Consider the following 12,879-nt stretch of genomic DNA (forward strand, 5'->3'; position numbering starts at 1 on the left):
CTCTCCCCACACATACTTTCTTTCCGCATTAAGTTTTTTTTAAATACAGCAAGGAAATGATGTCTCATCAGAGCTGTCGCAGCTGTTTTGCCATCCATTAGGCTGTTGGTACAATAGAGGTAACGATACTTCCTCTGGAGTACTTCCTCAGTTCGCTTTGCCGTTTTCACAGAGCAGATACAGAAACGTAAAGTCTGTGAGTGATGATGGTGTGTATAGTGTGTACTGGAGATTACCGGATGCAGTAGACGTGCTCTGGACCGGATCTCACTGAACAGCAAATAGAACGCAGGCTTTCCCACAGGTACTGCATAAAGCGTGGTGATGTGAGCCTCAGTGAGGTTAAGATTTTTGTGTGCCTTTCACATGTGCGTACATTCAGTTTCACCATGTGAATCCTGCTCTGTAGTGTGCAAGCAATCTTCAGTACATTAAACATTCACGTCCCTGCTAAATAATGAGGTAACTCAGCCTAACTTTTTATATGATCATGCACTACATTAAAGACACTGGCTTTTGTTTTAGTGCATAGATTCTGTCGCAACGTTGACTCGTGGGCGAAATATTATCTCCTTAAGAAAACATCCAGGGAGCTTTCAAGAAACGGCTGGTAGATGTGCAGCACCTGCAACGCAACACATCTGTAATGTAATAATGCTTTGTCGACATATTCTCCAATTGAAGCGCATAAATGTCCTTTGGAGAGCAATGTATTTGACATCTTAAGTGTGAAGTATTACTGGAATAGATGCAGAATTAAGGTGAAAAGCTGAGAAATATGAACAGCCCAAGATTCAGTGCCCTTGGCTGGGATGGGAAGGACTCACACACAGCGCCACCAGACACATGCATAATTGCATATACAGTAGCCTACTCTAGGATCAATGACAGATAATCTTAGGAGCTAATAAATGTTTCTTGTAAGAGTAAATTGCCAGCCAGTACGACCACACATTTTGGTTTATAGTCTTTTGAGAAGGCTATGAGCTAACGCTACAGATCTGGCCACTGAGGCAGTGAAAATCCATTTGATGTTGTTTGTTTGTTTCTTCTTCTTCTTCTCACAGCTTCTTTCTCTGTTGAATTGGATTTGGAGAAGAAAAGAACATGTGGATGGAGGAACATAAATAGCTGGTCCCTTTAAAGCTCACTAGAACTCATACAACATATTAGATTAGCTGGCATTAACTCATTCTGTCCCAATCTTCTTCATCTCCATGATCTCATCCTGCACCTGTTGTCTGTGCTCTTCCCTTTTCTGTATTAATCTTAAAACATTTTGTAATTCTTACGTACATCTACAGTTTCACAGACTATCCATATAAAATGAGCAAACGGTAGAGCAAGCTTAAATTCTTACATTCTCAATATAATTGACTAATACTATCATGTGAGAAATATATGGATTAATCATGCACCAATGAATATGGTATTGTGAGAAAGATACCACTTACTGTACATTAGGATGCTCAATATTAAGTTTTTCTCCCTCATTTATTTTCTCTTTAAATCCCTTTCCCTCACAATCCCATCACTGCTCAATCAATCCCCATTGTCAGGCTGTATCTTGCTTCCTCCTTTGCTGGATGCAGAAGCATTTATCATCCCAAGAGCAATTCAGTTTGCATGCAGCTCACAGGAGTGGACAAACAACTCACAATACTCAGTCACTACTTGATCCACTTTCATTGTTAAATGATCAGGGACATACATTCTAATAATATTGCCAGAAACCGAAGCATCCAAGAAGGACATGTGTGTCAGCAGCCTATTAAGTAAGTTGACAGACATGCATGCATTAATGAAGACAGACAGATCGATAATATTGCTAATGTGTACATGGACACATAATGTATTTGGTCCAAACAACGCATTATTCATGCACATTGTTACAGAACATGCTAACAGTGGTCATTTCGGAAGTGCCTGAGCAAATCAATACATCCTTGCTGTATATAGCCGAAACAGAGGTACGACAATGCTCACTGTTAAATGTCTCCTGTGCAATGTCAAAAGCAGCACAGCAAAATGGTAGGAATTCACAAAACGTTTCGAACGCGGTGCTAATATCCAGTTGCACACCCACTTTGCACAAGTATTTCAGTATTTCAGTCTGTTACATCCAACCCCCTTAACCCCCACCCTCCCCATTGTGGCAGTAATCTATATTTCTTAGTATATTCAAGAAATATGTACAGTGTACATAATGGGTGAAATCAAAACCTGGTCAGTTGCATGACATGCATAGTAGGGCAGAACTCATAGTTTGTGCATTTAGTTTGATCAGATAACAGACCATATGAAAGGGGTTTGTGACTCAAGTTTGTTTGTGTGGTAATTATAGCATTCATATCTTCATCTCTCTCATCACCTATTTGTCTATTTATCATTGTAGCCTAGGGCTAGTAGTAGTTTAGCCTGAGCTAACGTGTTAGGTTTCTGGTCTAGAGGGGCGGGTCGCGGCTCAGATTTGCGCACGCCCTGATTGGATCTCATCGATCTGTCCGTCACCCCCGGCCCCTCCTCTCCCCCCTAGTGCAGCGCTACGTCACATCATTTGGAGCGACGCCCACCCGGAAGGGTTGACTCCCACTTTTAGACCAGAGCGGCCAATGCGTTCCTCCAGGCTTTCAATTTTTGCACCAACAAAAATGAAAGCCTGGTACCGAGGCTAGTAGTAGTTCAACAGTATTGCAGTTTCATCACATACAGAGAGTATCTCCCAGAGTGCTCATATACTGGGCTCTGCTGCCCTCTACTGTTGCCTATGCTGTTTAGCACCATGAACCACTTTTTACAGAGGCTTACTCTAATCATGACTGGTAGTGTTTACTATGGACATCACCACCAGTGACTTATATATCGTTGCTGTCAGGAGAAAACCACCTAACTCCATGTTAGATATTTGTCTCCACCAGCCGAAGGCATGGGGAGAGTATGTTTTGCACTCCGTCCGTCCGTCCGTGTGTCCGTGTGTCCGTGTGTCCGTGTGTCCGTGTGTCCGTCCGTGACCAGCTAATCTCAGCCACCGTTAACCCGGTCGATGCCAAATTTTGCACACACACTCCCTGGATGCCAACCATGAACCTCTGCCCCAAACTTTCCAGAACGGCCTGTTATAGCGCCACCAGGAGGCCGCTTTGTGCAAAACAGGTTTTTGCACAGCACACCTACAGATTTTGTCCAAACATCACGCAAATTGGTACACAGTCTCTCTAGAGCCATTCAACCAAACCGGTCTTTCATATTTCTCACACTCCATCCTGATTGGTTAAGATTGGCTTCCAAAGTTCACAGGAGTGCTCAGTTTCAAACAAAATGCTGCAAATCATGAACACATCGCGTGATTTCCGTGAAATTGTGCACCCACATTCCCACTAGGCCGAGGACAAAATGCCACATGAACAATTTCAACTCAGCCTCAAGGTGGCGCTATAACTGGCCGAAAAGTGTTTTTACCTCTAACTGCACGGATCTGTGGATAACCTGGTGGAGACCTGTGCCCAGAAGGGCACTTTTTCTAGTTTAGATATGTTTTTTGTTTGTTTTTGCATAAATCAGTGCTATTGGAACACCCTTTGCGTCTGTCTGTTGGTTAACAAAATATTTAACCAATACAAAACCTCTTAATTCCATTGGCCCTTCAAACTGTCTGCTAAAGCAAGTAACTCCACCACAACACCAACTTTGATGAGGCAGTATTGCTTTGTTTTCAAAATATACTGTAAGGTTTTCTTAATTTCCTGAAAATTCTTTATTTCCTGAAAAGAATTGGAGTTTCTGAGTTTCTTCCTGACAGCAGAGATATGTACATTACATTTTATTATATTAAGTTGATGACAGGACAGAGTGACCACAAGTTTGCGTTTGTGGACCTTTATTGTAATTTTTTCTTTCAATTCTGTTCAGTTCTCTTTCTCAATGTTGTTGTTCCTTAAGGTAAAGACAATGTTTTCAGTGAAAACACATTATAAATCTCCATAATGTCTATAAAGACAAACACAAGTTGATAAGACCAGAGAGGGGAGGGGATCAATAGCTACAGTACGGACTACGGACCTACTTTTTAAAGAACAGTGTGCTTGTGTGTGTAGCCTACTGCACCCTGTAAACTAAAAACTAAAAACACATCTATAATTGCATTCCATGGGGGCAAATATATTTTCTTACACACCAAGAAGAACAAAAAATCACTACTGAGAAAGAAATACAGGCTGAAATGTACAGTGCAGAGACTGTACGCAGAAGGCCGACACATCCTTTCCTTTTTTTGCACAATATGCCCAGAGATGTGTTCTAAAGCAGTGGTTTTCAACCAGTGGTCCTTCAGTGGTCTGAACTAAATGATGGAGAGTTGGTAACCAAATGGACCCTTGTATATCTTCTCAGTCTGTGTGAGAGGCTAAATCTCATCAAATGGTGGTCTGTACGTTGGTCAAATGCTGAATAAATAATGGACCTTGATATGAAAAAGGTTGAAAACCACTGATCTAAAGCGGTTAAAAGGCATTTTCATTCCAACTCGACTTTAACATTCATCGTTGACTTTCTCATTTGATGTAATGAGTGGGATCAGACTCATCAAACATCTGAACATGAATGTGAGAGGTGATTCCTGGGTAGACACTTTGCATAGGCAACATGGTTCCAATCCTCTCCCCTTTCTTCACCATTCCAAAGTAATTGTCTGGCTTAACATAGAACAGCTTGAAACACAAACCTGGGGAGGGACACACACACACACACACACACACACACACACACACACACACACACACACACACACACACACACACACACACACACACACACACACACACACACAGGCACACACAGGCACAAACAATTAGTGTGTGTTTCTTTATATTGAGGCAATGTTTGTGATCTCTGACATACTTACTTACCCTCCACACCATCGACGCTGATGTTGACTCCATCGTTGATGGATGCTTTCTTGGGGTCATTGTATGGGAAAGACTTGCCGTTGAGCACGGCATCAAAGGGAGCGAACACAGTAGCACCATCCTCACACTCTACATCCACCCCCAGGTGTCTACGCCTGCCTCCATCCCTTATTTCACACAAAGTTAATGTTGTGACAGTTATTTGTCATTTTATCTGCAAAAGCAATGCATCCATACTTGGTAGGCTGTTGTGTGTAACAAAGGAGTTTAAGTATGTACTAAGCCCACTAGTGTCTCTCTCACACACATAATGTGTTGTATTACATTGTATTATATTATAATACAATATGGTACAACACATACACATTAATGCCACACCATATGACCAATATACAGTACTGTACTTCCGTATTACCTTGGAGCTCCGTAGTGTCCCTGCCCCCATCTGTCACACCCTCTGATCTTGTTTAACGGGTTTCCACTACAGAGGGAACCAAACTTCATCATATTGCTGTAGGGAGGAGGAGGACGAGGAGGAGGAGGGGGAGAAAATAAATAGCAAAGATCCATCAGGGTGTGTAATTGTGTGTTTTTTATAGTTATAATCTAAACTGTGTCAACCTGTAGTAGTGGTAGAAAATTATGTACAGTATGCAAACAGACATGGGAGGGGGGGTGCTTCTGGGAGGTCACAGATTTATGTAACTTCTTGTTTGCGGTGACACTGTATCTAGAATGTTATATTCTTTGCAATTTGTACGTTTTCACAATATAAAATAAAGTGTCCAACATCTACTGTAGGCTATTGTTTGTCAACCTGTGGATTTTTACAACAAAATATTCTACTAGTCAATAGCAATTTTCATACCCATTGAGAGGCTACAAGCACACTCTTGAGCAAGGATAAATTGAAAAAGCTTTTAATATCTTGGGACTATTACACATTAAAACTATAAAATGACACTCAACGACGACCGGTTTTGACACACCACCGTGTCTTCTTCAGGGCATGGCTAGAGCAATTTTCATAAATTGGGATTTTGAATGAGAACAAGTTAAAAACACTTCCATGGCGCAGCTATAGCGCAGGTAGACTTTTGTAGGCTACTCCCTTACCCCTGTGCCCTGATTGCCCTGAGTGGACTCACCTGGGTGTGCCAGTGGAGACTGTTCAGGCGGATGAGCTCCTGTGACTATTTAAACCTGTTCAATTCTCTTCGGTGATGGATATTTAAGGCCCATTCACTAGTTTCAATGTAATGTCTACTCATGTAAATGAGCGTTTCATGCTTTATTTCCTTTGCTGGACAACAAAAGGCGTGGCTTCAGCCTGGAATCAGACTGACTTGCTATGTTCAGTGTTTACTTCTTCATTCCGGAGTGAGAAAAAAAAAGAACAAGAAATGATGACTTTCGTCATATTATTACCAGCAGCTTTTATATGTGCTCCGGCCCACATATAAAAGACTTCCCACAACATCAGCCATCTTCCTCTTTCAGTGATGCATGACACTTTAGCAGCAATAATGGCAATGTTCCTCCACTTCCCATTTTAATTCAGAAACAAAAGCTGAACTATTCCTGTTTTTGTTTTTGTACAGCAGGTTATGCAGATTACCACTGTGAAACAATTCAGATAATATCAGCGCTCATCGAGGTATGTACAGTAAGTTTCCACTAGGTGGTATTCCCTACCTCCAGGGCCGGATCTACAGAAGAAGAAAAATAGCAGATCTACACGCTCCCAATGTGTGAAGATATGAATATGATGCAGTGTGAGCTTGTAGATATTTTAACTATTTTATGTATTTTTGATTATTATATATTTTGTAAAGGAATGGTTTTGGTCATACAAGGTTTTCACCTGACAGCAATATATCTGACTATCAGTATCGGTCAGTTTGACCAGATTGCATTCAAATTGGCTATTATGAGTATGAGGTTTCCACTTGACAGCACTCACGCAGTTGGTTTGATTGACACCCAAACACATTGACATGTCAATCTGTCGTAAAACGAGAGTCTAACATTTTGTAGAGTTATGGGTCTATTTGGTTGTACTTGTACATATGCTCAGGTCGCCTATTCTCCAAACCATCATATATCGCATGATTCACATCGCTCCGCACGCACAGGCTGTCGGTAGTGTTAACAGGCTTGGCAGGTCTAAAGAAGTCCCGCGGTAGCCTGCGTGGGGGTCAGGCCCGGCGCCAGGATGAAATGACAAGAGGGGGCAATGGGGGGCAGGTATTGGACATGAAGACAATGCGCCACACATTTGCATATCTATAGAGGGCAGAGGCGCACGATTTCGTTGGCTTGAATGCCTGGAAATGTACCATTGTTTTGTCTAACTATTTGATCTAAGGGGGCAAAGAGGTTGATTTAGGGGGGCAAACACCCCCTTTGCCCCTGCGTGGCGCCGGGCCTGGTGGGTGTCCGCGGGTAGAGGCTGTGGAGGTCCCCGAGGAGTTCGGCGGGGGCGGGGTCCGCGGTAGAATGCGCGGGAGTCCGCGTGTACAGTCACTGAGACCCAAATGTGTTACTGTCTGTTATCCATTAAATCAGCGAGTCTGCTGCCACGTTTTAGCGGCGCTCCGCTGTTATTTGCCCCCTCAAGGTCGTAACTGTTCTATTAGTTGGCTCTGGGACTGGTTGAAACTTGTTGAAAATGGCTGGGAAGGTGCGTCACAGTGCGTGGCAGGCGAAATAGCCAATGCGAACTGTCTAATCGTAGCTGCTGGTAACACCTACTACGTAGCTGCTGGTAATCAAAAATGATTTTTATTGCAGATGATTTAAGTACAGTGTCCTTTGTCCTTTTGATAATTATGCTTTTATATTGTTCATGCTGTATATATTAATCTGTCCGACAGCAACAGTTCCCTAAAAGATTATCGTTGTGCTAGTATATATTAATCTGTCCGACAGCAACACAGTTCCCTAAAAGATGATCGTCCTTTTGATCGTCCTTTTGAGGGCACCAGGCCCTCAAAAAATAAGTTATATTTGTTTTGCTCCACAGAAAATGTCTCCATGAAATTTTTGTTTTGTTTTATCTTACACACATCAAAAGCTTGTGTAGCTATACAGTATAGAGCACTGTATACTGTATCTGCACTGTGTACAGTACAGTATTAGTGCTAGTGCACTGGACTCAGTAAAACTTAGCACTCTGCTTTGTAATGGTCAAAGTTGATTATAGGGACACTTTAACAAGTGTCTTTATGTGTGTAAAATGTGGTTTTAGATATTTTAGATTTTAGCCATGTCCATAATGTCACAGACACTGGGCTCACTTCCTTCCTGGAATACAGATAACATGAGTCCTGAAGTAAGTGAGCCCAGTGTCTGTGACATCATGGACACTGCTAAAATCTAAAATATCTAAAACCACATATTACACACATGTTCTAAATCTTCTAAACGTCATTAACATACAGTATATATCTTTTGCCAAATAGGTGAAGTGTCCCTTTAAGTTGAAGTAGGATAGCCTTTATAATTATTATCCTATGGGAGAAATTCAGTTTCAGCTTCACTGATGCTATGATGGTGAGTCTTGCTCAGGAAGTGGGACCATAGACTGTAAAAATATGGACAAAGCGTTCCGCGGGTCTAACATGAACGTAAAATGAAGCCTGTCAGTCCTTGAATTGTACATCGCCATCTTTCTAGATCCGTTTGGGCCCAGCTGGCCCATTGGCTGGCCCAGACAACGAGGCGGGACTTCCCCCCTTCTTCTCCGTTGGTTTTTATTTTGACTCGAGTGGGTGGGGGATCCCGATCATAGACTGTAACGGTAGCCACGCCCCTCAGAACATACGAGACTTTATGGTCATTTGTTTTATAAATGGGACCATAATTTTCCAAAAAGAATATTATGACATTAGAAATGAGACTTTAAACTAGTGACTGGAAGCAGAAAGTATTCATGACCATGTTTATTAAGGTAATACAGTCTAGGTGAAGTTGGGCCCAAATACATGGACTTCTATGGGGCTATGGGTTTTTTTGGGCCCAATGACAGCGCCACAACAGGCCATTATATGAACTTTCAGGAAATCCCGATTTCCTTAGTAGCTTCACAAAATATCTGTCTGACTGCCCCCCTGAGTGGGACACTTTGACATATAGACTGGGGTCAGCAAATAAACCAGAAACCCACTAAGCTACGGCCAATGGTGACCCATTGTCACCTGGGTTGCAAATACTATTGATTGTTACCATAAATTCATTGCTCAATGTTTCAAAATGTATGGATTTAATATTCATGTGTTTCTCATTAGCCAGGTAAATAGCTACCTACATATAACAACTTTTATACAGTAATCATTTTGTGCATTTGATCATCTAATCACTGTCTGTCCGTTTTCAGGTTTCTTTATGCATTTATTTTATTAGTAACCATTTACTTTTAAACATGACAGAAGACATCTTAAATTTTTTATTATTTTCTTTTACCACAGTTTGTGATTATTAGGACAGGTGATGAAATTGGAATGACAATCAAGAATATGCCATATATAAAAATATGTTTCGTCAAATCGATACAGGCTCAAGTTAAGTATGATTACACTTTACTGAGATAAATGGTGAGTTTCTCATTAGAAGTAGCTGGTGGGATCAGATCTGTCACACATCTGAACATGGACGTGAGAAGTGATTCTAGGGTAGACGCTCTGCATGGGTAACATGGTTCCAATCCTCTGCCCTTTCCTCACAGTGCCACTGGTTCTGTCTGGTTTCACGTAGAACAGCTTGAAACACAGGCCTAGAGCACAGGAAAAATAAATGAACCATGAAAACAATTCATAAATAGTGGTGTCACAAATAATCGGGTGTTATATACAGTATAATTATTATATATAATATCATTCCAAAGAAAATATGTTGTTCAGTATACCTGACCGCTTGCGATGTTGTGCAGTAATATAGAAAAGTGTGATGCATTGCAATGTATCATAGAATCGAATTGAATCGTTACTTGGTGAAATGTAATCGAAATTAATTGTGAGGGCATGCAGTGGCAATGCACACCGCTATTAATCAATTGTTCAGTAGGCCTACAATAATTAACCAATTAGGAAGTTAATATTATTATTAATAATAATAATAATAATAATAATAAACTGTCTGAAAGTTACTAAGCCAAAGTCCAGTACATTCAAGTTAAAATGATTGTGACTGGACTCAACTCTCTGCATGACTGCAGGATTGAGGAATCGGCTTGCACAGACAGACATCTGCGCCTGGTCAGCTAACCCCGGGACAGATGTTACAGTTATCTGTTCAAGGATTATATTAGGCCTTGTGTATAGAAACTGTGACTGAAAGAACAATGGACGATCTGTACTCAATGTCTTAGTGGCTTATAAATGCATTTATAACAGACCAACCTTCTCCGCTGAGGTTGATTCCATGATTAATTAATGGTTGCGTGGGGGGATCAAACGGGGGGCCACGATAAACGATGAGTGCGCCATTGAGGGTTACGTCAAATGGAGCATAAACGGTGGCTCCATCACGACACACAATGTCCAGGCCCTTGTGCAGTCGACCCCCAGTTCTGAGCACGGAGAGACAAATGGTTATTCATAATAATAATAATAATAATAACAACAGGCCCTTGTGCAGTCGACTCCCAGTTCTGAGCACGGAGAGACAAATGGTTATTAATAATAATAATAACAACAGGCCCTTGTGCAGTCGACTCCCAGCTCTGAGCACGGAGAGACAAATGGTTATTCACACACTTCACTTTACAGTAGCCTTATCACTGTTTCCCCGTGATAAGGCTCAATTGGTCACAGACCAATTTCACAACTCAAGTAAAAACCCTATTTTCTTTTCTTACATTTAAAAAAGATATATTTAAAAATATAAATATATATATTTTTAATTATTATTAAAAACATGTAAAATAATTGTTATGAATTCTACAATTACAATTTAATTTAATTACAATTCTAAAACAAACAAACAAACAATCAAATCCAAAAAATTCCATGACAAAAGAAAACCTTAAAAGTTTGGGAATCACTACTTAAATGGTGTGCAAGTACTGCATGATATTCTCCCTTCCAAATAAAGTATGAATAATGCTTAAATAAAGGCACTGCAATGCGTTAACTAATTTGTGTGATGCCGCAAGATTCCAGAAAACCGAGAGGTGCATTGTAGTGCCACTGTAGTGCCCCTGTAGTGCCCCGTAGTGCCCCTGTCCTTACCGTGGTGCATTGTAGTGCCCCTGTAGTGCCCCTGTAGTGCCCCGTAGTGCCCCTGTAGTGCCCCGTAGTGCCCCTGTCCTTACCGAGGTGCATTGTAGTGCCCCTGTAGTGCCCCGTAGTGCCCCTGTCCTTACCGTGGTGCATTGTAGTGCCCCTGTAGTGCCCCTGTAGTGCCCCGTAGTGCCCCTGTCCTTACCGAGGTGCATTGTAGTGCCCCTGTAGTGCCCCGTAGTGCCCCTGTCCTTACCGTGGTGCATTGTAGTGCCCCTGTAGTGCCCTGTAGTGCCCCGTAGTGCCCCTGTCCTTACCGTGGTGCATTGTAGTGCCCCTGTAGTGCCCTGTAGTGCCCCGTAGTGCCCCTGTCCTTACCGTGGTGCATTGTAGTGCCCCTGTAGTGCCCTGTAGTGCCCCGTAGTGCCCCTGTCCTTACCGAGGTGCATTGTAGTGCCCCTGTCCATGCGGGTCTGACGTTCTCTTTGCATTGCTGGGGTTTCCACTGCAGAGCTGACCAAACCTCACGCTCTCACACACATGCACCACAGCTAAACGCATGCATTCATACACACACGCACGCACGCACGCACGCACGCACGCACGCATGCACACACGTATATTGTATGTATTATAACCATGATATTATATTACGATATTATGTTCTTGATATTATTTTATCACAGGGAAAATCACAGGGAAACTTTTTTACTCAGACTTTCAGACTGTCCTTGCTGATCATCTTGGACAAAGTTTATTATTAGGTTTTTGTTTGTTCACAATTAATGTTTCTCTTTGTTAGATGCCAACAAGAGCTAAAAACACATTTTAAGCCATTTCTAGGGCTAACCCTGCATATTTGGTGTTGCTACTGCCAGCAAGCCAGGGGCTAAGCGGCTAAGCCCAGTACTAAGTATACTAACCCACTTCAAAATAGGCCTACTGTGTGAACATTCCCTTTGCCATGGATTAAAATTCTGTAGGCCTACTTACCCACAAGGACTGCAGCCAACAGCAGAATAGATGTTTTCATGGTGATCTGGATCACTTGCAGAAGGTATTGTATATTATCAAAGTTCTCCGTATGGCCTGTGTGTCTAATCACACTTTATATAGGCATTTCTTTTAAATGGCAACACCCATTTTATCCTTGCTCTTGCAACAGAGTATATAAAAATGCAGTGTCGCAATCACTCTTACTGGAAATTCAAGAGTTCACTTTTGATAATGATGATGAGTATATAAAAACAACACCCTTACTGGAAATTCAGTTCACTTTTTAATGCTGTATTTCCCCCTATTATGCTTTGTATAGCGAGGTTTGTGGAATTTCCCTTTATCATTGATCTATTGTGTTATTATTATTATTATTATTATTATTTTGCTCAGAATTGTTCCCTGAAACAACATTTTATATGCACATATCATTGAGGCATGCTGCACAATTGCAATTCTTACTTATTTTTCTATACTTCTCTTTTAAGATTCAAGAAATGGAAATACATTCTGCATAAGGTAGAATTTAACAATATTTCTCTAGAAAAAGAGGAAGACCTTTGTTTGTTCTGTAGGAAGTTGGAACATTAAAGATATGATGGGGGGAAAAGAAAGGTTACATCAGAAGGCACTGGCAACTGGCAAGTCATATTGATAAAAAAATGACAAGACAAACAGAAAGACAAATATGTTTCCATGCCCGGGGGCAGAGTCCAGCACCGTGACCTCGCCAGAGGGACACATTGAGCAATAAAGGA

The 12,879-nt window shown here is 41.5% G+C and overlaps 2 protein-coding genes across 2 annotated transcripts in view; both read right to left on the reverse strand.

Moving 5' to 3' along the window:
• Positions 1-3,813: 3,813 nt before the first annotated feature.
• LOC310873542 (leukocyte cell-derived chemotaxin-2-like) lies at positions 3,814-6,177 on the reverse strand. Its single transcript, XM_083785991.1, has 4 exons — positions 6,053-6,177; positions 5,320-5,415; positions 4,905-5,071; positions 3,814-4,720 (listed from the first exon to the last, which is right to left on the reverse strand). The coding sequence occupies exons 2-4, from the start codon at positions 5,409-5,411 to the stop codon at positions 4,551-4,553; spliced, it is 429 nt and encodes a 142-aa protein (XP_083642117.1). The 5' UTR covers positions 5,412-5,415; positions 6,053-6,177; the 3' UTR covers positions 3,814-4,550.
• Positions 6,178-9,460: 3,283 nt separating this feature from the next.
• LOC310873003 (leukocyte cell-derived chemotaxin-2-like) overlaps positions 9,461-12,879 on the reverse strand; it is a 111,993-nt gene continuing 108,574 nt past the window's right edge. Inside the window, exons 2-5 of the mRNA XM_083785241.1 lie at positions 12,119-12,193; positions 11,565-11,676; positions 10,304-10,473; positions 9,461-9,678 (exon numbers count right to left, since the gene is read on the reverse strand). Coding sequence (XP_083641367.1) covers positions 9,512-9,678; positions 10,304-10,473; positions 11,565-11,676; positions 12,119-12,158 — 489 coding nt within the window. The 5' untranslated portion in view covers positions 12,159-12,193 and the 3' untranslated portion in view covers positions 9,461-9,511. The remainder of the gene's footprint in view (positions 9,679-10,303; positions 10,474-11,564; positions 11,677-12,118; positions 12,194-12,879) is intronic.

Source organism: Protomyctophum parallelum (assembly GCF_964188405.1).
Source record: "Protomyctophum parallelum genome assembly, chromosome: 16".
NCBI classification, from domain to species: Eukaryota; Metazoa; Chordata; class Actinopteri; order Myctophiformes; family Myctophidae; genus Protomyctophum; species Protomyctophum parallelum.

Coding starts and splice junctions, on each gene's coding strand:
- LOC310873542 (XM_083785991.1), bottom strand. CDS start 5,411: ATGATGAAGTTTGGTTCCCTCTGTAGTGGAAACCCGTTAAACAAGATC. Junction 5,072..5,319: donor GGACACTACGGAGCTCCAAG/GTAATACGGAAG, acceptor GTGTGAAATAAG/GGATGGAGGCAGGCGTAGAC. Junction 4,721..4,904: donor CAGCGTCGATGGTGTGGAGG/GTAAGTAAGTAT, acceptor GTCCCTCCCCAG/GTTTGTGTTTCAAGCTGTTC.